We start from the raw sequence: 23,177 nt of genomic DNA on the forward strand, positions 1-23,177 counted from the left end.
ACTCTATTGCCCTCTGTGGCTTAGCCAGCTAGAAGTTAAAGTAATAAAAGAGCTATAATTCTTATTAGTATTTAAATAACTGTATATACTTATTATTTACCTTAAAGAAGATCTTATTTAACTCTATTAGTGCAATAGGCTTTCCTAAGCAGCTCTATCTTTTAAGCCTAAATATTAATTTAATATCTCACTTTATAATAGCACTTGTCTTATTATTAACCTCGGTAAATCTTTCTAGTCTAAAGATATAAGTATCTTTACTAAATAAGGCCTCTAAATAGAGAAGTCTTAAGAAGTTTATACCTATATTAATCCCTGCAGAAAGAAGGAATTTATTATAAATTTTACCGCCAGTTAAAACCTCTTTAAAACTTATATTTATTAAGATAAAGCGGATTCTAAGACATTTATATACAACAGCCTATTTATATTATTAGTCACGCTCTTATTAAGAAAAGATAATACTACTAGCCTATATATATAGTTAATAAAGCAATTCTATATTACTAATTAGTTTTAATGTATATCCTTTACAGATAGCTTTCTTAATCTCTTGCTTAAAGCGAGAGTAAATATATAGTATTATAAGAATATAAAGTATACCTATTCTAATAACAGATGCTATAGTATTTAATCCTGCGATAAATATAAAGATTAATTCAATTTTACACTTATCTTTAGTTAATTTATATTTCTTAAAAGAACCCTTCTAGGTCTATTAATAGAGCTTGCAAATATTATACTTAGGGGGGACTTATAAGTATATCCTATTTAACTTTACTATTACTATTACTATTACTATTGTAAAACTTATTAATAACCCTGTTAGCAAGCCTTATTATTTTTCCTATTCCTCTTTTATCTTTAATACTTAGACTAAATAAGCAGAGAAAGAAAGATAAGAAGAATATATTCCGAAGCCATAGAATGTCTATTGTTAATGAAATAATAGGTAAATAGTCCTTTAGTGTATTAAAGAAACAGTAAATGTCCTTATTACTGCTTAAATACCTAAATTCCTGCCCTAGCGCTAGGCGAGAGATAATGTCCAAGGTAAAGAGGCCTGCGGTTTTACACCATTTAAGTGGACGGAAATCTCCAGGTATAGATATATACTTCTCCTGTATGAGATGAATAAGGTTCATGATCTGCTTATCGATGGCAGCTTCGGGACCTATTGTTTCTTTACCACTGTAACCATAGATAAGCTTTGCTTTCATCTTGTCATGGGTAATCGGGTCTCTCATCATGAAAAGAGACTCATGCCAGGGATTCAATCGGGTACCGCTGTATGAGGCGCTTTTGGGGTATAAGCTCTTTGTACTGTTGATTTTGCGCAGTAGCTCCAGATCATCGGTGAAAACCTCGTTTGGACCGACCCTGACTAAGGGGCCGTATTCTCTGTTGAGTTTGAGGTGAGCTTCATATTGTTTACCGCTCAGCGCCAATCGGGCAAGCCATAGGTATGAGAACTTGGCTAAGAAAGGTCCTGGAACATGACGTAGGGGATACCATGATTTGACAGAAGAGACGATGTACCAAAAGATAACGGCCACAGCCCACCAATAGTTGATAGCAAGGTACTCAAGAAGCATTTTGATATGTCTGTCTTGTTTTTTATTTATGAAAAGAGAGAGAATGTGAGATTGTGACAGTGGGACAGTGGTATATATCTAGAACGGTTTGTGAACCCCTCTCAGTAGCGGCGATCATCCCACTTTCGGCGACGGGAAGTATGCGAGCTGACCTTGGTTTTGGTGCGGCTTGTTTTGTTATAGGAGTCTTTTCCAAGTATTATGGATCACTGTTACCAAATTAGCTTATCTGCATATGTAGCACTGCGGCACTGAGACAATTAACGATACGTCACTCTGGCCACTACCTACGAGTGATGATAAAGCCAAGATATACCGCCTTGGGCTCCGAGGTTTGTTGATCATGACTAGAAAACGGAATTTAGTTGGTGGCTTTAAGCCAAGCACAGATGAAGCCGAGCTATCTTTTCCAGGTATGGTATAAAAAGGAAGCTGGGGAAAATCAAGAACTCACTAGCAGTCTGACAGATCTCCAGCTTTAAGATAAGTTTTTCCAAACCTCAGTATTACTATTTCGACGATTGTTAATTTCTTCCCTTCCAAAATATGACTCACGCATATCAGAAGAAGCAATTAAGAAGAAGGGAGTTCAGATTCGAAAGTATAGACTGGTATTTACTGATCTGACAGATAATAGATACCTTGTCTAGTCTACCCTATGTTGGCTTAGTGCGGTTTGCTGGTAGTTCTTCCGGATATTATTCCGACGTTAGTGAGGGTTCTAGGATCTTTTTCCGATAGAGTTATTCTTACCTCCGCATTTTCAACCAACCCCTATTCTTCTATTTATCCTTGGGCTGACAGGCCTGTTTTGCGTACAGATGGACAGCTTAGGCTATCCGGCGCAACCGGAAAACATTATAATATTAAATCCCGAGGCGGAACCTGAGAGGGCTGCGACCCAATCACACGAATCACCAGTCATAACCAGGAAACGCAGTGTCTTATCGGCTAAAGGCGCGTCAGAGCCAGGCCCTCCCAAGGCCAGGAAAGTTAGTAGAGCTTGTGATTTTTGCAAGTCTAGAAAAGCCAAGTGCAGCGGAGATCAGCCATGTGCCAAGTGCGCAGCAAAGGGACTTAGCTGCTTATATGACAGCAAGTACACAAGAGGTAGACCACCCACGCCACCCTTGTCGGAGGGTTACGCAGGGCTTGCACAGCCCAATCCTACGACAACTCGGCAACCCAGCGAATCTGTATCATACAGAGAAACAGGAAAACCAGACGCAATGCCCCAACGATCACTGGGCGTCACTGAAAGCACAGCGCCTTCAAGAGCCTCCCCAGAACTAAGCATCGCAGAGATACAGGGTCAAGTCTTTGACCCTACATCTGGTCTTACATTCCTTCATCGCGCTTTGAAGAGATTGTCACAAGAAAAAAGAGATATAACGTCCGACAACAAAGCAAGTTCTTCAGACCCGATGACATTAAATGGGGGTGATAAGGCGTTAACTCCACATACTGAAAGCGTTGCGTTTAGTCTACCTGAGCCTGTAGAAGCTCGCTTTCTCTTGTCATTGTACTTTGACGTTTGTATCGCCACTTATCGTATCTTGCATAAGCCTACGATCGAATCTTGGTTGAGCTCTATGGAGAGAAATATGCAGGCTCAGGAACCTGTTTGGAAAGGCCTGGGTCGAGCCAAAGCAGCAATAGTTCTCGTGGCTCTGGCCATTGCCTCGTTACATCGAGCAAAGTCTGAAGGTTTTCCAACGGCCGAAGCAGAAACTCGATCGCTCACAGCAAGCGATACGCTATTCACAATATCTATTAAATTGGCTGAAGAAGAGACAAACCTGGGATATCCAAAACTTGAGTCAGCTCAAGTGAAGCTGATGCAAGTTCTCTACCTTCTAACCACATCACGATTCAACCGGGCGTGGTATATTTTTGGCAACATGTTACAATTGATATCGGCGTTGGGGTTGCATCGTCGAGTTCCACAGCGCGAAAAGACTTGTATGGACTACATCCGAGTTCAATGCGGAATTCGAACATTCTGGGCTGCTTATATCCTTGACAATCATCTTGGTGTGATTTTCGGGCGCCCGAGACATTATCATGACGATGACATAGACCAAAGCTATCCTGACAGAATCGATGATGACGACATGACGTCCACAGGGCCCCGGGAAGACTTTGAAGAACACCAAGATTGTAGTATCGACGCTCTCATTTTCCATGCAAAGTATGACATGAAACCCAGGTGTTTAATGACTCATATACGATCTCGTGGCTAATTGACGACACAGAATTGCAAAGATAATAGGGTCGATATCCAGACAAGTTTACACTCCGAGAGACATCTCCACGCACGCTAGATGCACTACAGCGAATAGCCTCCTACGCGACGTCCACGAATGGCATGCCAATCTGCCGATCCATCTCGGCTCAGTGCGACCATCTATGCTCATTCCGAGCTATCGAAGACAGGCGACAGTTCTTAAATTGGCACATTCGCATGCTATAATGCATGCAAACAGGCTTTTCCTCTTGGGCAGCTCTTCATCGGGCTATGAAAACCAGATAAATGAATGTATAGATGCGGCCAAGACAGTTCTGCAATCGGTGGATCACATCGCCCAGGAAGGTACCATATTTCACGCCTTCTGGTGGACGCACTACGTTACATTCTGCGCTTTAATGGTAACATATGTCTGGGAAGCCCAACAACGACGAGCACATGGTAGAGCATGGGAGGAGAAAACAACTGCACGTAGACATTTACGCCTGGCTGAGAAATGTCAGATGCATCTCGCAAATGCAACCGAGTCAAACTCGCCCAGTCGTCGATATGCCGTCATTCTGGAGGAGCTGAGGACCACGGCGTCTCTCACATCTGAGTCAAGCCTTGAACAGTCTTTGGCGACACAAATGCCTCACCAAGGTACGGATAACGGTTCATCCATAACCCATAATAGCACAACGGGGATCAACCCGACGAGAGAGCTTGAAGGATTTGACTCTATGCCACCTGTGGAGCCTCATCTTTTTGATGAGTGGAACACTATGGATTGGCTAGCACTTGACTCATCTGTGAGTATTCAATCGAATCTGAGGGTATTCTCATCAGCTGACCTAGTAACAGGCATTCTGGCCGTATTTTGACGCCGATGTCGACGCTGATGGAGATGAAATGCTGACGATGCCGGGGATTTTATGATGCGGCATTGAAATTGATGCAGAGAGTTTACGGGAAAGGCCCAGTTATATTTAAAGTATTTTCATAATGTGATCCAAGTTCTTTTGTCGACCTGGTGTAAATGCTACTGTAACAGTTAGGAGCCTTGTTTCTACAACTGTTCTACAACACACACTGAGAGCAATGATTTAGTTTTCGGGACCAGATTATCATTGGCATCTCAAAGGGTCTAAAAATAAGACTGAAGTAAGGGTTCATGGCTGGTAGCACATATATGTTGCAATTTGTGAATATATTGAAGTCAAGTTGTTGAAATACTAGGCTATAATAAAAATGCTACTATCCAAAATACCCATTCACTTCACTTCAAATCAAGACCCGTTTTGAAAGGAACCACAATGCCTCATCTGTAACCACATCCTTCTCCGCCTCAGAATCTATTGGGAAAACATCCGTCTCTTCCTGGTTCGCCACCTCATGGAGTTCAACCTGTCCCATAACCATACCAGAGCTCATGTAATGTCCCTCACGTGCTTCAAGGCGCTTGGTGAGAGTTTCAGTGCTGGCTTGCAAGTCCAAGAATACGACACTGATGCCGTGTTGTTGTAGTTGCTGTCTAATTGTATCGCGGTAGACGGTTGTCAAAGCAGAGCAACTGATGGCAACAGACTTGTACTCAAGGTCAAGAAGAGTCTCTCTAGCCCGAGTACAGACCCTCTTCAGCCATTGCATCCTATCTGCCTCGATCAATGGAGTTCCGGACCTCATGCCCTCAACTGCCTTTCTTGTGTGCAGGGCATCTCCCTCGATGAAAGGAATACCAAGGGCTGATGACACAGCTGATCCGATGGTCGATTTGCCGGAGCCACAAGGTCCAGCAACAACGATCGCAGTCTTGGAGCTGGTCTTAGCCGCCACTTTCCAGGATGAATGAGAAAAGTACTTGACAAATTTATCGACAAACTCCTGGTTCAATACTGTGGCATTGGCGATAGCAGGCGAGAGCTCAGAAGCCTTTTCTGTTGCGAAGGGCTTTGATGGTGAAAACTCGTCCTTATCGTATTTGGATGCAAAGAAGTCAACTAGCTTTATGGGCGGATTCGCAGTGGGATCAGGGTTAGAGGCACGTAGACGCTGTACCCACTCCTTGGGAGATAATTCATCGAACGTCAGACCGGCCTTTCGCAGTGCAGGTAGGAGATCGTTGGTCCAGTCGAATTTTTTGGGGTTGGCGATGTTGGTAAAGACACTGGGACTGTCTGACAGAGAGACGTCCACAACGGCATCGGCGACAGTGTCAACTGGCAGCCATGAAGGCGTCTCCTTGAGCTTAGGGAGAGCACCTATAGTTGTTGCCGTCTGCATCATCATGGGAACACCCTCTTGAGCGTTCCAGATTCCGTGCCGTGTATCGGCAACGATCTGACCAATACGGAGAACACGCGTGGTAATTCCAGCTTCAGCCGCCTTGGCACAAAGGTTCTCGGAAACCGATTTGGACTGTGCGTATCCCATCGCTTGAGCCCACTCAAACGGAGGAGCACGTTCTGGGACAGGAACCACAGTTGACTGAGAGCAGGTGCTCACTGAAGAACAGAAATTCATCGACGCCGAGGGGCCGGCTGCTTGGCAGAGATCGATCAGATGCTTCACGCCAGCGATGTTACCCTTCTCGAAGCTGGATAGTTGCATGTTGAAGTTGACGGACCAAGCACAGTGGATGACCGCCTGGAGATTGGCAACAATCGAGGTATATCTGTCACTTGTGAGGCCGAGATGGACGTCTGAGAGATCCGAGGGCAGTGCAATAATCTTGCGACGGGCTTCAAGGGAAAGACTGTGGTAGACTTTTCGCTCAAGCATGGATTCTTTGACTCTGCAGAGTGCTTGCATATCATCTGACGCGCGAACAAGACAGTAAATGGTAGAGATGGAAGGGTTGGAGGTGAGCTTAGCCACGACGTGAGCGCCGAGGGAACCAGTAGCTCCTGTGATGACCTGTAGAGTGTTAGTGACGTGACTGGTTGATAAATTTTGCTTGGACTTACCACTGATGAAGAATTGGCTTTTTTGAAAGTGGCATACTTGTCTAGCATCTGGGCCATGTTCTCCTGAACCGTGGAAATCTGAGAAACAGCTGGGCCTGTTTCGAGACGAAGACCCAACAAGAACTGGCTGAGCTGTTCAATTGAAGGGTTTTCAAAGACAACATTCTGACCGAGCTTGTTGTTGTCTAGCTGCACCGTCTTGAGGATCTCGCTTCTCATCATGATCGCCTGGAGAGAGTCGAGACCCAGTGCGAAAAAGTCCACATCATCCGCCGGCGCCTCCGCGAGCGACAGGCTTTTAATCAGAAGACCCTGAATGAACCTCTTCAGTTCAGGAAGATCCATCACCTGGAGATTGCCTTCTTGGAGGTCCTGAGAGTCGTAAGCGTCGTCGATGACCTGCTTAAAGTTCTTGTAGCAAGCTTGACGGATAACGCTGCCCTTGTCTGTACGAGGGTACTCGCAGTCCCATGGAAGAAGCTTTACCATGGACTTGGAGATGGATGCGAAAGAATCTGCAGAACGATTGCAGAGCTCAATAGTAGGCCACAAAGCTTCAAGGATATCGGAATCAGGTTTTTCTGCCCACATCCCTGAGGGAACAACCAGAATTCCAAGATAGGGTCGGCCAGCTCCGAAAACAACGGCTTCCTTGACATTCTTGTTGGAGCGGATTGAACCCTCCATAGCAACTGGGTTGAACTTCTCACCGTTGACCAGGACAAGGGTGTCATCCATTCTGGCAATGTACTTCCAGGCTCTAGGAATGGAAGGATGAGGTTCGAAAAGGTCTTTTGTCGCATAAGAGTTGTCGGGCTGGTTCGACTGCACCTTGGCGGGCCAGCCATCTGTGACGCAGCACTCGTAGAGGTTTCGTCCACGGGGAACCCATTTGAGGAACGGACCAACCTTTTCATTCTCTCGAACGTAGTTCCAGGCTTTATCACCCTGAGGTCGGAAAGACGTCATCAGCTGTCCAACTTCCGTTCTATTTATATGTTAGCAGAAGATTTCAGTGGTGTAGACTGTTACTCACGCTCCGTAATGTCCCACTAGATTGACACCGTTGTCAACCAGAAGATTGCCGAGGTCATCCGGGCATGCCGAACCACCGTACATGACGACCTTTAGGCTTCTGAGTAAATCAATACCCTCTTGGGTCTCACAGAGGAGCTTCAAGGCGTATGGTACACCGTAGAAGATCTCGAAGGGGTTATCCCGCATAATGTTGACCAGATGTTGTTGTGTGAGGGGGAGATCAGCATTGTATAGGTGGATAGCCTTCCGTGAGTGAATGGCACGAAACATGTTGCAAATTCCATGGTTGTGAAAAAGAGGAAGGGTGATAAAAGACTTCATATCCATGTGAATGGAATAGTTTGGCAAACATGACTTTTGGGTCTGCAGGATTGGCTTGGGAAGGCCTGTTGAACCACTGGAGTGGATGATCCACGCAACATTTTCCGTCTCGATTTCAGGATCGAGATGCCCATCCAGTTGTGTGTCTCCATGTGCGTCGATTGAGTACTCGAAAATTTGTCTTCCAGCAATGGGAAGTGATGTCAAGGTTGGGATAGAGTCACTGACGTTATCTGCCAGCGCGGCAAACCGCCCATCGGCTAGAATGGTGGTGGCGCCCGTGGTATTCACCAACGACTCGACTGCGATCTGAGGGATTCTTGTTGACAGCAACAACGCAGTGTGGCCCAGCTTGTTGAGTGCTAGCATGGTGATAAGGTATTCCAGGTTTGACGGACCTAGCATAGCAACGACTGTGGGCTTCTCATTCGATGATTGACGAATGGGAAGGTGAGTTTCATAGTGCTTAGCCACACGCCAGGCGAAAACATCCAGTTGTTGAAGGGTATAATCGACATAGTGAGTGCCAGAAGATGGGTAAGAGACGACGTGATCATAAGGGTAGAGCGAGGCACGATGTCTAATAAGGGCATCTATTGTGCGAAGCTGAGAGTCATGAATATCTTGAGGTTTAACAACAGTGTTGTTGCGAACAGTGACCTCGGACTCTTTGGGGAGACCCTCAAGAGGGCTGGGGACGTAGATTGTGGCAGGCATTTTGATGGATGGGAATGAAAGTGATGATGGAGATGTCTGTCAAGGAAACGGAGAGACATTGTGATTATAAGTTGGTGAGCTTGTTAGATGAAGCGGATGAAATTACTGGTAACCATCTCTAGCGCAAACGTCCGCAGTTGCGCGACAGGCAAATCCGCCTCAGGATTTTCTCAGTGGGGATATCAAGTCGGATAAATCTCCGTAGAATTGGTCCCAAGAAACTGTCCGGATTTCCCCGCACTCTTCACCACCCCAGACAAAACCCCAGTGACCAAGTTCAACGGCAAAGAAGCTCTGACTCAAGGCCGGGTCCAGATCCAAGCCACTTGGTACAGGTAGCAGACCTAGCCAATCAATTCAATACGGCATGTCTCTGCGGATGGGTGACTACGTCCCGTCCTGGCGACGGATTCTTGCGGAGTTTAATCCGTACGTCTTCCGTTGTTATCAACTTGAATATACCCCAGACTAACTTCGGCTACTAGGAGGATGTTCATGCGGGGTATGGGGAAACGAGAAAGTGTTCGGCTAACTTGATTGCCCCTTGTGAATCTAAGAAGCAAAAGATTTTGCTCGGCATCTATAAGTTATCATCATTCCTCGAGAGTTGGAACTTTGGTTCATCTCCATCACAGTCCAGGTCTTTCCTCTGAATAGTCTTTGGGCCTTCTTTCCAATCAATTCCTTACCTTTAATCACCAATTCAAAATCAACATGGCGGACCGTATGGAGAAGCCTGATGTTGTAATGATTGACGACTTGGACGCGAAGAACGCCAACTCTGACAATGAGAAGGCTCCTCAGGCCAGGACCATTGACAACATTCGCGTTCTGGGCCTCACGGATGAGGATGCCGAGTTTTATGACAACTTCACGCCTGAGCAGCGCAAGACGGTCATCAAAAAGGTATGTTTCTGTGAGCGGAGAAGTCATCGACAAGTCACTAATTATCATCACTGCAGGTTGATCGACGATTGGTCCCCATGCTTGCCGTTCTCTACTTAATCTCCCATCTCGACCGCGCCAATACCGGCAATGCCAAGATCGAGGGTCTCGCAACAGATCTCAACCTTGTCGGAAATCAGTATAACATCGTACTGAGTCTTTTCTTCATCCCTTATATTCTGCTTGAGATTCCTAGCAACATCTTACTCAAGAAGTTCAAGCGGCCATCTGTCTATCTCGGTATCCTTGTTACTATCTGGGGCATAATCATGACCCTGCATGGTGTCGTCAATGGCTTCGGTGGACTCCTTGCTGTTCGCATGCTTCTCGGTGTCTTCGAGGCCGGCTTCTACCCCGGTGCCGTGTACCTTTGTACCTTTTGGTACATGCCTCGGGATCTTGCTACCCGCATCGCCTACTTCTACTGTACTAGTGCTCTTTCTGGCGCTTTCTCTGGCCTTCTTGCTGCTGGTATTGCGCAGATGGATGGCGTTGGTGGTTATGAGGGCTGGTGATGGATTTTTATTCTTGAGGGAATTGCAACTGTTATTATGGGAGTTTTGTGTTTCTTCTTCCTTATTGACTCGCCATCCCTGTCTGGCAGGTGGTTGTCACCCGAGGAGATCCGCTTCCTTGAGCTCCAAAGCTTTATTAAGCAGGGTGGTCGCTTTGCCGAGGAATCTTCGGGAAGGAAGCTGGCTTGGCACGATATGAAGATGGTTCTTTGCAACTGGCGGCTCTACATGCAGGCCTACATCCTTCTTTGCATCTCGGCTTGCTCGTACGGAACCAAGTTTACCCTTCCCTCCATTGTCAAGGCCATGGGCTACACCAACACCCACGCCCAGCTCATGACTGTTCCCGTTTATATCGCTGGAGGTATTTCCTCAATTTGCTTCGCCAAGCTCTCCGACCATTTCAATTGGAGGATGCCGTTCGTTGCGATCCCCCTCACTCTGATCGCTGTGGGTTACTCTATCATCATGAGTTTCCATGGTGACATGACGGGCGGCCACACCGGCCCAGGATACTTTGCCCTAATCCTTACTTGCATTGGTATCTACCCTGTGCAGCCCGCCGGTAGCAGTTGGGCGGCCAACAACCTTGCCCCTTCCAGCCGTCGAGCTATTGGTGTTGCTTTTAACATCTGTGTTGGCAACATCGGAGGCATTATCGGTTCTTATATGTATCTTGATAAGGAGGCCCCCCGCTATGAGACTGGCTTTGGTCTGTCATTGGCTTTCGGTGCTTCTGGTATGCTTGTTGCCCTTCTCTTGGAGCTCAGCTATAAATGGGGTAACCAGAAGAAAGCTCAGTATACTGAAGAGGATATTCGGGGGCAGTATACCGAGCAGGAGCTTCTCAAGCTTGGTGACAAGAGCCCTCTGTTCAAGTACACTCTGTAAGAATAAAAGTCTAGCTAGGCAAACAAGAACAAGTTTTTTCATTAGTTTGAGGCTGAGGTAGTTCCGGGGCACTTGTAAATGACTTGCGGCTTCTCAGATACGGATTTTCAACATATTAATACAAATATTAATTTAATAACTTTCGAGAAGCCAAGCCAGACTCCACGAGATGCAATCATCTTTTTGTCTTTGATGCCTTACCAATTTACTCTGGTTGTTTTCTGGAATGTCCTTGGCAATAAAGAGAAATAGAATCAACTACTCACGGTTACTAAATAACACACGCTGCACGAAGCCATAATTTCTACGTGGATACGCGACTTGGATACGCGACGGTTGCGTAAATCGAATTAGGCATTGATCGACGGTGTCACGACTTACCCTGCGCTTAGACCAACTGTGATCGCCTTTGTCACGGTTTCTCCAAAGTCCCATATCAAGATTAATTCGTCATTGTGGTTCAGAGTTGCAACAAATCAACACATCAAAGTTTCTCTCAAGACCAGCTTTTCCACCACACACGGGACTCATATGGCTCAAATGTCTGGCCTAGCTTTAATATGGGCCATTATTCTATGATGAACAAATGCCACTGTGATTTATTAGTTGGCTAGCATGGATAGAATTTGAACTTAAGATGCGCGACTACCCTATGTCTAAAGTCTGCGCAGTGAAACACAAGGTCAAAGCTTCCTGTGAAAGAACCCACCGTCGTAAAGGAATTAAATTTGACGGCTCTCCTTGATCTCCACTCATCGGGTTTGTCGGCGGGGCGATGGAAAAGGATTGTAGTCCTCAGCGGATTTAAATCCGACCACGCCGCTAATCCGTTAGCTTCCGAAACCTAGCCCCAGATCTGTCCGGTGTCTATAGAGATACGGAATTGGCTTTTAGTGACAAGAGAAACACTTATAACGATGGCATCGCAATGTGACCGACCTTTAATCACTCAGATATTCAGTTCATCACGACATCAACATTCCCACACATCATCCTCTCTCTCACCAAAATGCCTCTTCCTACACATTTCACCCTCAACACTGGAGCCAAGATCCCGGCCGTTGGTTTCGGAACTTGGCAGGCTCCTCCCGGCCAGGTTGAGAAGGCAGTCGAAGAGGCTCTCAGGAGCGGTTATCGTCACATCGACTGCGCTTCCATCTATCGTAATGAAGTCGAGGTTGGTGACGGCATTCGCAAGAGCGGCGTCCCCCGATCAGAGATCTTCATTACCGGCAAGCTCTGGAACACTAAGCACGCACCTGAAGATGTGGAGAAAGGCCTCGACAGGTCGCTGAAGTGTCTCGGTGTTGAGTATCTGGACCTTTTTCTAATGCATTGGCCCTGGTAAGTTATTTTTACCTGTAAAAATTATCATTTCTAACTTCCCAAAGTGCTTTCAAGTCAGGCGATGACTGGTTTCCTATCGACTCAGATGGTGTCTTTGAATTGGCCGATATTGATCCCGCTGAGACTTACAAAGCTATGGAGAAGCTGATTGACACGGGCAAAGTTCGAGCTATCGGTGTCTCAAACTTCACCCAGCAACGTCTAGAAGACCTCATGTCCAAAACTTCAGTCGTACCCGCAGTCAATCAGATCGAGGCTCACCCTTACCTGCAACAGCCCAAGCTCTTTGACTATTGCAAGTCCAAGGGTATTCAATTGGCAGCTTATTCCCCCCTAGGCAACAACCAGACAGGCGAACCCCGCACTGTTGATGACCCTCTCGTTGCCGAGCTTGCTGAGAAGTTGGGATTGGATATCGGACAAGTGTGCTACTCTTGGGGTGTTCAGCGTGGCTCCGTTGTGCTGCCCAAGAGTGTCACCCCCAGCCGCATCAAGTCTAACCGAGAAGTAACAGAGCTACCTCAAGATGTATTTGAGCAGCTAAATGGCCTGGAGCGAAATAAGCGATACAACTGGCAGACAAGATGGGGCTATGATATCTTCCAGGAGCTAGGAGAGGAGGAAGTTAAGAGGGTTGCAAAGGAAGCAGGCCCTGAGAACAAAGAGAAGTTCGGTAAGAAATAGGTAGAATACGTAAAAAGAATTCAATTGTTTTGAGGGTTTTGAGAAGTACTTATTCTAATATATTTGAAACAACAACCACTAACCCATGCATCGCAGGCTAGTTAGGTCATAGGCAATTCTGATTGGTGGATTTACTAAAGGGTGTCCAATATCTCCTTCGTATTACATACGAGTCGGTAAGCTCATACCACGTAAAGGAACTATCATAATCATGTCTAATTCGGCGGATTTGACTATTTTAATGTGGTTTCAATTGTATCAAGGACCTATGGTGGGTCTCGAGTTCATGCCGATCTATCCTTTTCATTTTATAAAACGTTCTCAAATCTATTCCCTCCATCATATCTTTTTCTTTCTTTGCCAAGCTTATTAGTTAAACAATACGATAATCACCATGAAGATCACTCTAACTCTTAGTACCCTGGCCCTGCTCACCCAGTCTGTTCTTGGCAACCTTGATATTGTCACTCTTTTTGCGAAACCTGATGCATATATCCAGGAGGCTTCTGCGACGCTTGTTCTTGGAAATGTCCCCAACCCCATCACCGGCGATGTTGCGTTGTGGAGTGCTATCATGATGCAAAACCAGGACTCATTCCTTCAAGGCGTGACCGAGAATGCTCCTGCTGGGTAAAGTCAAAAACATCTACAAAAATTCTGATTACAGCTAACGATTATTAGGTTGGGGTATTGCTCTAACCTTGGGAAGTCATGGTGCAACTTTGCCTATGCTCTCGTGAGTGGAAGTAGGTAACAGGTGATTTGAATTACATGGGGTTACAACTGACTCGGCATTAGGTTCCGTAGCCAAAAATGGCACACCGGTGAAGGCCAGTCCGGGGTCCCGTATCAGGACGCACTGTACGTAGAGCCACAACAAGGCTAACGGCCCCTAGTAATTGAGCTGACAACATTTAGACAAACTCAACTCCTCTACACAGATGTGGGACCAAAACCTTTACATTGATGGCAAGTTGGTCTCAAGCATTTCGACTAGTATGTCACCCCAACCCATGATGATCTATATTGCGGGGCTAAAACATAAACAGGCAAGGGACAACACGGCGAGATCTTCTATATATCAACTGAATGTTCGGCTGGCAACTGCGCTGCTGCTCCAGCTCATAGTACGTCTCTTGTCATGTCTTGATTCCCATATCTTGGCTAACCAAACTCGCAGGCTGGGAGGATGTGTCTATCACGCTAAGCAAGGCAGATTCTAGCTTCGGTCGCACGGGAGGAGGTTGGGAACATGGTGCTACCGGTGGAAAGATGTCAACTTCTGATGGTGGTAAGAATTGGAAATTTACCACTCTCAAGGTCCCTGCGACCAACCCTTAAAGGGAGTTGGGGAAATGATCATGCAGCATCGACCTTTTTTGAGACCTTTAAAATGCGAGCATTATGCTTGAAGCACAGTAGAAAATCATGTCCATTGAGAAAAAAACACACCTGTAGAGGTATAATATGTGCCCGAGCGACTTCTTTTGCTAACTCCCTGATTTTTGCGAGGTCATTGCTGTTCCTCAAGTTAATCCTTGTTTTCTACAGAAAAAATGCAATTAACAAATTGTCAGGTGAGTTGTAAACGGAAACGTCCCACACTAGCTTTGAAACATTATCGCCGGATCTGTATCTGCTGGTGGGTCATGATCAAAGTTTAGTGGCTTGTAGGCCAAGGCACCGAAGAAGCCGGGCCATCCAGCACAGCTATAAGAAGAGGCTGAAGAAGCCCAGGAATGATTGTCACCTCTACTGAATGCTAGCGACTGAGAACTAACATCTGTGATTTTAGAGATCTACGTTGACTCTTACTACTTCAAACTCTACCTTGATACCTAACATCAACTATTTTATTCAAGAACTCCATTCAACTTTCTCTATTATTTGAATACTGCGACTATGACTCTCTACAAGAAAGCCCTTGTTATTGGGGCTACGTCGGGCATTGGCGAGGCCCTTGCTTCAAAGCTCGTTGCAAACGGAACCAAGGTTATCGTTGTCGGACGTCGCCGGAAGCGTCTGCAGGCTTTCGTCAAGACACACGGCTCAGATGTCTCAAGTTCCATCACCTTCGACATAACAAATCTATCTAGAATCAAGGGTTTCGCAAATACTGTTATCAAGTCAAATCCGGATCTCGACTGTGTTATAATCAGCTCGGGTATACAACGCGGCTTTGACTTCACTGAGCCTGAGGCAGTAGATCTTTCACTGCTGGGCGTAGAGCTCACAACAAACTATACCTCGGTTGTACACCTTACCGCAGCATTCTTACCTCATCTTAAGAACGAACCTCATGGAAACCTGGTGTATATCAATGCGGGGTCGGGATTGATTCCAGCAATGAGCCGAACACCAAATTACAACGCGTCTAAAGCCGCTCTACACGCGTTTGTTATGGGTATACGATACCAGTTACGCGACGCAGGATGTCTTCTGCATATTGTGGAGGTATTCCCTCCTGCGGTGCAAACAGAACTGCACAACGAAGAACATCAGCCAGACATGATCAACGGGAACGAAATAGGCATGCCAGTGGAAGAATTTATCGATAAGATGTACGAAGACTTGGTCAAGGGTAGCGATCAATTCGCGGTCGGCTTTGGAACAGAACTATTCAAAGAAGGGGGTTGGGAATTCCAGCGGGGGAAAATGTGTGATGAAGTAAGAAGTGTTTTAAATGTTGCGTTGGTGGATTATTTACGGGACAAAGTATAGGATATTGCAAACGAGGAACGTATTGCACTTTTCCCCTTTAAATTTAAAGTTTTAAAATATTAAAATTAATTACCTACTATTTTCTTTTTCTGGACATTTCCAATTGCATGGCAATATCTATATCATAATATTTGCAATTGGAGTTTAATACAGGAGGCAATAAATGTCTTGCTGAAACAACTCGACTGTTTTACTCGTCTTGGATTATTTATATGAATAGGTATACGTACCGGCTTGCTGAACTCGAACCGGATTTAGGGTAGATTCACTCGTAGTAACCCCAGTTAAGTGGTCGACTGGGTATAGACCATTACAATATCCGGACATTTAGTCAAGTGGATTAGTTTTAGTGCTAGCTATGCCCCACTTGGAACGCCGCATATGGACACCAACACCATCGGCAAATGTCGGACACCGACACCACCGACGCTGACAAAGAGTCGTCCTCAACGCCAACTAACTAAGAGATAGTCTATGCCATAGATATGAGGTAGTCCGCCCTGTGACAGGGTTGACTCGGAAAAACTGGATCGCAATTTCTATTGAATGCCAGTGCCTGCCTTGTGATGTATTTATCAGCCAAGCATAGTCCGAGAGGGGCTGACTTAGCAAAAAGTATTCGTCGGACAAGCCATACTCGGCCTGACCGTGATGTAAATGAAACGAGCCTCTGGTGATTGATCGGTATAAAGGCAGAGGCACCTGACCACCTGACTGTTAGTGAACGCTACCATCATCTCTCTCATCGCTGCCTCCTTCTACTCCTATTTCTACTCTCAAGTTTACATTTTCCCTCAACATGTCGCGCACGCTTCTCATAACTGGCGCTACCGGGAAGCAAGGCGGCTCTGTGGTAGCTGCTTTACTTGCTGCCCAGGCTGATTTTAACATCTTGGCCCTCACTCGAGATGCCTCATCCCCTTCAGCCAAGAAATTGGCGGCCAAGTCCCCCAAGATCACACTCGTGGAAGGCAACTTGGACGATGCTGATGCCATTTTCACCAACGTCAGTAAGGCAACAACTTCGCCTGTATGGGGCGTCTTCAGTGTTCAGGCAAGTACATTTCGATGGCATCAAGACAGGCAATATTAATAATTGGTTGATATTATAGACACCTGCAATGAATAAAATAGGACCCATCATCGAAGAAAAGCAAGGCAAAGACCTTATAGACATCGCTCTCAAAAACAACGTCAAACACTTTGTCTACTCATCTGTCGACCGCCACGGGGTCAAATCGATCGACAACCCAACTAACATCCCCCACTTCATAAGCAAGCACAATATCGAGCACCATCTACTGCGTCGATCTACTGGAACAGATATGGGCTGGACCATCCTCCGTCCAGTTGCCTTTATGGAGAACTTTGATGGCGGTATGGTTGGCAAGATCTTTGCTTCCTGCTGGAAGTCGGTTGTAAAGTCTCGACCGCTCCAGCTCATTGCAACATCCGACATCGGGGTTTTCGCAGCCAAGGCCTTTATCGACATGTCTGCATTCAAAGGAAAAACTATCTCTCTTGCAGGGGACGAGTTGACATATGATCAGATGGCCACAGTCTTCAAGGAGAAGACTGGATCAGATGTACCATTAGCCGCAGGCATTCTCGCAAGGATCACGCTGTGGATGTCGAAGGAAATGGGCACCATGTTTGCCTTTTTTGAAAATGAGGGTTATGGTGCGAACCTCCAAGAATTGCGGCGTATGCACCCTGAGCTCAAAACACTTGGCACTTGGCTTGAAGGAAGCGTGTATGCGAAGCGCCAGTAGCCCTGGTGCTGCCTTGGCTCACCTGGTGTTATACCGATTAAGATACGGCCTCACTTCATTTCGACTACTAATTCCGGCATATGCTTTCTTTTCATGCATAATACTTGTAACATTATTTGGTAGACTTACTGTATAAGTATAGTATTAACAAAATCACAATGGTGTCTTCTAATTGTCATGGCATGCGAATGTTTCTTTGCACCTGCTTTAATTAGGAAAAATATATCGGACTAAGAATTATATCGTCTTTATAAAAGTGAAGAACCGGGTTGTAGCTAGACTCTTGTTGGGACCACTAATTAGATATGCCACCTGGCAGGCGTCGGCCACCTTTCAATACAGGTCCAATTCCTTGAGTCAGGGGCCATAGCACGGAAGACATGTCTGTAGATTTTGGTGTTGATGTTGATAACGAATCAAGTTTTGCAGCGTGAAAAGTTAAAATGTTTAGCTTGGCCTGACGTGGAGTCAAGGCTTAGTAATATATATTGGTACAAACCGTCATTGAGACCTAGCTGCACCCCAGTTTGTTCTTGACATCAACCTTTCCAATTGAGCAGGATTCAATTGAGCTGCTAAAATGTCCAACAATCTACCACCCCGCTTATCTTGCCTTCTATGCAAGGGTAAGAAGCAAAGTTGTGACCGCGCACTCCCAAAATGCAGCCGATGTTCAAGGCAGGGCTACGACTGCAGCTACCCCGATAAGAGGAAACCGACAACAGGCAGACGCAAGCAGGCTCGTGATCTCGAGACCAAGTTAAGTTAGTAACCAATTGATTCTGAAAATTGCATCAAGCTACCCTTGAATAACTGACTAAACGTGTACAAATAGTGCTGTTGGAGGCTCGAATCGACAAATGTTACCCGCAGGATGGCTATGCATCAGGCTCTGAGATGAAACCCGGCGCCGGAGAAGAATTGCTGCAGCAATCTCCCGGCACTTACCTCGTAGTAGATGATGAAAGCCCATTGCCTCATAACGATCAACAGGACAGTTCTACCACCGACGGTACTCTACATCTACAGTTAAACAAGCCCACGATGGTTGACGCCATCATTGCCGACCCTATCCCGACTCCCGAAATGTGGGTTGTTTCGGTGCTTTTTATTTATCCATATCTAATTACTAGCTGTCAGGTTGAACATGTATTTTGAAAAACTACATCACGCAACACCTATGATTCACCGCTCGCGCTACGAAGAGTGTGTCGGGTCCTCTGAGGAAGACCATCCGCCCAAGTGCTTACACTACATCATTTGCGCATTAGGAGCAGACTGCATACCAACTTACCAACATTTATCTACGCCGCTGTATCACCAGGCTAGGGTATTTGCGGAAGCTGACGAAATGGATGTATAGTTGGATTCCTCTACTCACATCCGAGTCTATTAGAGCTGTACTGACGATTAATATAGGACGAAGGCAAGCGCTCTTTTGATCTGGCTCATGTCCAGACCTGGTTGCTAGTAGCAAACTTCGAGGCGCGCAAAGGTCTTTTCTCCCGAGCAGCTATCAGCTTGGCCCGGAGTATCCGTATGGCCCAGTTGCTGAATCTTAATCGGGACGAAAGAAACGACACGACAAACCTCCCTCCCCGTGGTTTCGGGTCGCGTCAAGACTGGATCACACTGGAAGAGTGTCGCAAGACTTGGTGGTGTTTGTACGTTTCCGACCGACTTCTCTTTGTTACCTCAGGTCTGCCTTCAGTCATTGATAGTACACAGGTAAGCTGTCGCATTCCGTCAAATCAGCTTTGAGCTCTAAGGTCATCCGATCAGGTACAGGTATCTCTTCCAGCTTCTGAACAGGCCTTTGAGAGTGGATCTCCTGAGGAAACAGCTACATTGCATGGCGCGTTGCACCATCAAGGTACGGCATGTTCAGTCTTGGCCTTGAGAGCAATAGCAGCATCCCTTTTTTATCGTGCTGTCCGCCTTTCCGACTCGAAAGGAACAGATGAAGAGTACAGCAACGCGAATGATAAAGCCTACTGGGAACGCCATGAGGTTATTAAGAACGATCTTATCACCTTAAAAACAACTTTTTCTAGAAGCTTTCGGCTACCGGATAACCTCAAATGCCAACAATCTGTTTTTGTATATGTCCTAATACAGATGACTATACTTTCTCTCTACAAGTCAACAATGCAGGTCACTCAGGGCGGTAACAAACACAGTCCATCTGATTTGGCTACTGAAAGCTGCGAGTACATCGGGGATGCAGTATCGAAAATTGTCGAAATCTTCAAGTCGATGAAGAATGATGCCGATGCGGCCCTAAATAACCCAATACTTAACTATGCTGCATATACAGTCGCCTTGCTGTTACTGTCTGGTGTAGGAAGTGGTAAAGATGAGGGGTCAAAGGTCTCTGATGCTATTTTTCTGCAGCAACATTTACAGCAAGCTGGTGTAACTCAACCTATCGCGTATTCTTTGGGTCAACAGTTAGGAGAAAAGCTTACTGAGAGAGTCGGTAAGGCTACGGAAATTCATCACAACAACTGTGTACATTACTAATGATTGTCGCTGTGTAGGATAGGTTACTTTGCTCACACCTACAAGACTTGAGAGTCTACTGCTTGTAATACGATAGATTGCCCATGTACAATGAAAAAATGGAACTATAGTGACACATAGCTCTTAGACAGGAAGGCTACTCATGAATTATCGGAAATATTCTTGATCATGTCTATTCCTTCCCCTGCTAGCAATTTGAATTCATAGTTTATCCGGTCTCAATTTCCTTGAGTAACCAAGGTCCTAGCGGCAAATCATGGGCCAACGAAAGATCGGTGAATGATAAACAAAATGAATCGTCACATCATAGCATGCAGCATACACCCTGACATTCATCGGCATATATCGGACACCGACGCTAACAATGAATAGTCCTCCTCGCCTACCGTCCACGGGGAAGGCCAAGACTCCAACTCCACACACACACTTGTTAGATTAGGCTAGAAGTCCCGTTAACTGGCATGCTTCTTCCAGAGGCTCATTCCATTAGATCAGTCATAGATATCTCCATAAGAGGGCACCTGGCCCAACCGCTGCTAGCAAGGGGCATACTTTTGGTAGCTCAACGATACATAAGAAGTGTTTGAAGATAGCCACAACGAAAATGTCGATATTTCCCCGACGACGCGTAAGATTGGGTACAAGACTGAATCGAGATATTTCAACTAAACCCTACTACATAATCCTTTGCCCTTTGCCGCAGCTTGTGACAAATCAAGACGTACATAGTTTGCTCGATAATCTGCACCTGCTCACTGAAAAGCGGCCTTGTTGGCGGTCACAAATTCCTTCCAGCTCGTAGGCTTCAGTCCGACACTCTCAAGCAAGTCCAAACTTTCCTTCAAATCTCGACCGTTGTAATATCCTGGTTCTTCGATGAATAAGTGGTTCTCAAGCATCTCATCGGCTAATGGCTCCGGGAGGAAGCTCTTGTATGTGGCCGCATCGATGGGGACGAAACGGGCCTTCTTTCCTGTCACCTCTTCAAATTCGGATACAATGCGTGTCGGAGTATAGTAGTCGGCTGCAGCTAGAATCTGGCTACCCAATACCTTGGGCTGATGGTGAATGGCCGCGGCAACGAATTTTCCTTGAATTCATACAATTAGTCTTGTTCGATCAAGGACAGGCTTTCATGAGAGTTTCAATGCGCTCGAGGGATAAAGGTGGGCTTGTGACTTACCAACATCAGACTCAGTATCGATGAGTGGAAATTTGGCCTTGTCGCCCACAGGATAGGCGAGTGAGTAAACACCGTCGTCACCCTTTTTAATCATCTGCAATGCAGTGAAGTTGCTCATGAAATACCCAGGTAGCACAAAAGTACTAGGGATGCCCTTTGCGCGAATATAACGTTCCACCTCAGCCTTGTCATCAAAGTGGACGACATGCGTGAGGCGGTTGTTAGTTGTCTCGGTAACGTGAAGCAGAGAAGAGTAGATGAGATGTTTTACTCCAACTTCAGACGAGACATCTGCAACATTCCTGCCATGAGTCTGCTCCTGAGTTCCGCCAGCAGACATGAAATCGGGAGTGGTAACAAGAAAGACAGTGTGGGAGCCTTTCAGGGCATCGGTGAGCGAAGCCTTGGAGCCCATATCGGCCTGGTCAACGATATTAAATCTGACGCGGTATACCAGATATAGGGAAATAACATACAGAGACCACATCAACACCTTTCTCTGCCAGTGCCTTTGCAGCGGGCTTAGTTGCATCGCGAGTGATGCCGCGGATCTTGAAATCCTTGGACAGCACCGCATCAGCGAGGACAGCTCGGATGACGGAGCCGCCTTGGTTGCCCGTGGCACCGAAAACAGTTAAGACCTTCGACATGGCTAATGGATGGTTCGGAAAAGTGAAATCTATTGTGGTGTGTGCGTGTAGATATAGGGAAATTGTTACAAGAGAGATCAGGTTGGAGACAAAGTAGTTTGATCACAATTCCGGAAGTTTTGCTTGCTAAATATAATCGTGGTTCCCCAATCGAGGTCGTCAAACCGCTGTCCTTTTCAGAGGTCGGTGTAGGTAAGTAAGGAATGCTTTGTAATCTTTCGGTGTACATACATCGGTTCGGGAGTTCATCAAATTCACCGAGGGGTTCAAGTTGCTCTACCCACAATCCATTGGATATGCAACAAGGTTACCTCCAGATCCAACAGTCCTCCACTGGTCTCTAATTCCTTTGGCTGAAAGCTTGTCATAATGAAGGACCGATTTTAACAAACGTGGCGTCGGCTTGCCACCCTTCCTTTGAATCAGGAAGCAACATTTTATGACACGTCATTGATTATAGGGCAAATCAATCAATATTCGGTGATCAAAGGTATGGGGCGTTTGACGGCGACTAGCAGCTGGCTTACAGTCGGACTCAGTCGGACACCGACATCGATTGCTAACAAATATCGGGGTAGTTCTGAGCAATCAGAATCAAGAGAATTACTCAGCAGTAACTAGAGGGGCTCGGACGTTGGTGAACCTGGCCCACAAGCACTTTTAGCGTCAACGCCAAATTCTTAGAAGAAATGTACCAGCAAGTCTCAAGGGTCTTGCAAAAGAGTCCAGCTGATACTTCTGATCATACCCATTCACTATTGCATCTACACAAGACTAGCCCACACCCTAAGGGCACAATTATGGAAAGATCCTTGCTTCTCTCAGGGACGTAGCTGTTTGATCAAAATGCATTTAAACTTCTTTTAAAGCTGCCTTCGTGGGCCATTCAGCTGGAAACATCCACTCAGAGAACGGATGAGAGGCAATTGTCACGCAAATATATGATCTGAGGTTTCTTCGGCCTGGTTCTGCAACTAAAAACATCAGATAGATGATTTACTGTCCGACGTTCGCAATAACCTGCCTTTTTACCCCCCCTTCTCGCTGATTATAGCGCGAATTTTACCCTCTCGTCTTGTTAT

At 46.0% G+C, this 23,177-nt stretch overlaps 10 protein-coding genes across 10 annotated transcripts; 8 read left to right on the forward strand and 2 right to left on the reverse strand.

Moving 5' to 3' along the window:
- Nucleotides 1-2,416: 2,416 nt before the first annotated feature.
- FSST1_000209 (transcription factor domain-containing protein) lies at nucleotides 2,417-4,761 on the forward strand (the record flags this gene model as incomplete). Its single annotated transcript, XM_083228052.1, has 3 exons — nucleotides 2,417-3,786; nucleotides 3,851-4,634; nucleotides 4,687-4,761. 3 exons carry the CDS (start codon nucleotides 2,417-2,419, stop codon nucleotides 4,759-4,761), a joined length of 2,229 nt encoding a protein of 742 aa, XP_083090391.1.
- Nucleotides 4,762-5,106: 345 nt separating this feature from the next.
- On the reverse strand, nucleotides 5,107-8,864 carry FSST1_000210 (uncharacterized protein; the record flags this gene model as incomplete). The annotated part of the gene is made up of 3 exons (XM_083228064.1): nucleotides 5,107-6,738; nucleotides 6,789-7,776; nucleotides 7,825-8,864. The coding sequence occupies 3 exons, from the start codon at nucleotides 8,862-8,864 to the stop codon at nucleotides 5,107-5,109; spliced, it is 3,660 nt and encodes a 1,219-aa protein (XP_083090392.1).
- Nucleotides 8,865-9,578: 714 nt separating this feature from the next.
- FSST1_000211 (uncharacterized protein) lies at nucleotides 9,579-10,324 on the forward strand (the record flags this gene model as incomplete). Its single annotated transcript, XM_083228075.1, has 2 exons — nucleotides 9,579-9,770; nucleotides 9,827-10,324. 2 exons carry the CDS (start codon nucleotides 9,579-9,581, stop codon nucleotides 10,322-10,324), a joined length of 690 nt encoding a protein of 229 aa, XP_083090393.1.
- Nucleotides 10,325-10,360: 36 nt separating this feature from the next.
- On the forward strand, nucleotides 10,361-11,215 carry FSST1_000212 (uncharacterized protein; the record flags this gene model as incomplete). Its single annotated transcript, XM_083228086.1, has 1 exon — nucleotides 10,361-11,215. The coding sequence occupies one exon, from the start codon at nucleotides 10,361-10,363 to the stop codon at nucleotides 11,213-11,215; it is 855 nt and encodes a 284-aa protein (XP_083090394.1).
- A 1,009-nt stretch (nucleotides 11,216-12,224) lies between these two features.
- On the forward strand, nucleotides 12,225-13,246 carry FSST1_000213 (NADP-dependent oxidoreductase domain-containing protein; the record flags this gene model as incomplete). The annotated part of the gene is made up of 2 exons (XM_083228097.1): nucleotides 12,225-12,559; nucleotides 12,607-13,246. The coding sequence occupies 2 exons, from the start codon at nucleotides 12,225-12,227 to the stop codon at nucleotides 13,244-13,246; spliced, it is 975 nt and encodes a 324-aa protein (XP_083090395.1).
- Nucleotides 13,247-13,640: 394 nt separating this feature from the next.
- Nucleotides 13,641-14,587, forward strand: FSST1_000214 (uncharacterized protein; the record flags this gene model as incomplete). Its single annotated transcript, XM_083228108.1, has 6 exons — nucleotides 13,641-13,876; nucleotides 13,928-13,992; nucleotides 14,045-14,107; nucleotides 14,165-14,242; nucleotides 14,296-14,373; nucleotides 14,427-14,587. 6 exons carry the CDS (start codon nucleotides 13,641-13,643, stop codon nucleotides 14,585-14,587), a joined length of 681 nt encoding a protein of 226 aa, XP_083090396.1.
- A 561-nt stretch (nucleotides 14,588-15,148) lies between these two features.
- Nucleotides 15,149-15,967, forward strand: FSST1_000215 (uncharacterized protein; the record flags this gene model as incomplete). Its single annotated transcript, XM_083228119.1, has 1 exon — nucleotides 15,149-15,967. One exon carries the CDS (start codon nucleotides 15,149-15,151, stop codon nucleotides 15,965-15,967), a length of 819 nt encoding a protein of 272 aa, XP_083090397.1.
- A 799-nt stretch (nucleotides 15,968-16,766) lies between these two features.
- On the forward strand, nucleotides 16,767-17,739 carry FSST1_000216 (uncharacterized protein; the record flags this gene model as incomplete). Its single annotated transcript, XM_083223813.1, has 2 exons — nucleotides 16,767-17,021; nucleotides 17,080-17,739. 2 exons carry the CDS (start codon nucleotides 16,767-16,769, stop codon nucleotides 17,737-17,739), a joined length of 915 nt encoding a protein of 304 aa, XP_083090398.1.
- A 580-nt stretch (nucleotides 17,740-18,319) lies between these two features.
- Nucleotides 18,320-20,262, forward strand: FSST1_000217 (uncharacterized protein; the record flags this gene model as incomplete). Its single annotated transcript, XM_083228140.1, has 5 exons — nucleotides 18,320-18,503; nucleotides 18,575-18,827; nucleotides 18,880-19,069; nucleotides 19,159-19,467; nucleotides 19,522-20,262. The coding sequence occupies 5 exons, from the start codon at nucleotides 18,320-18,322 to the stop codon at nucleotides 20,260-20,262; spliced, it is 1,677 nt and encodes a 558-aa protein (XP_083090399.1).
- Nucleotides 20,263-21,014: 752 nt separating this feature from the next.
- FSST1_000218 (NmrA/HSCARG family protein) lies at nucleotides 21,015-22,095 on the reverse strand (the record flags this gene model as incomplete). Its single annotated transcript, XM_083228151.1, has 3 exons — nucleotides 21,015-21,352; nucleotides 21,446-21,866; nucleotides 21,922-22,095. The coding sequence occupies 3 exons, from the start codon at nucleotides 22,093-22,095 to the stop codon at nucleotides 21,015-21,017; spliced, it is 933 nt and encodes a 310-aa protein (XP_083090400.1).
- Between the last annotated feature and the right edge of the window lie 1,082 nt (nucleotides 22,096-23,177).

The sequence above is a fragment of the Fusarium sambucinum genome, chromosome IV (assembly GCF_050947815.1).
Source record: "Fusarium sambucinum isolate potato_lamoka chromosome IV, whole genome shotgun sequence".
Taxonomy (NCBI): domain Eukaryota; kingdom Fungi; phylum Ascomycota; class Sordariomycetes; order Hypocreales; family Nectriaceae; genus Fusarium; species Fusarium sambucinum.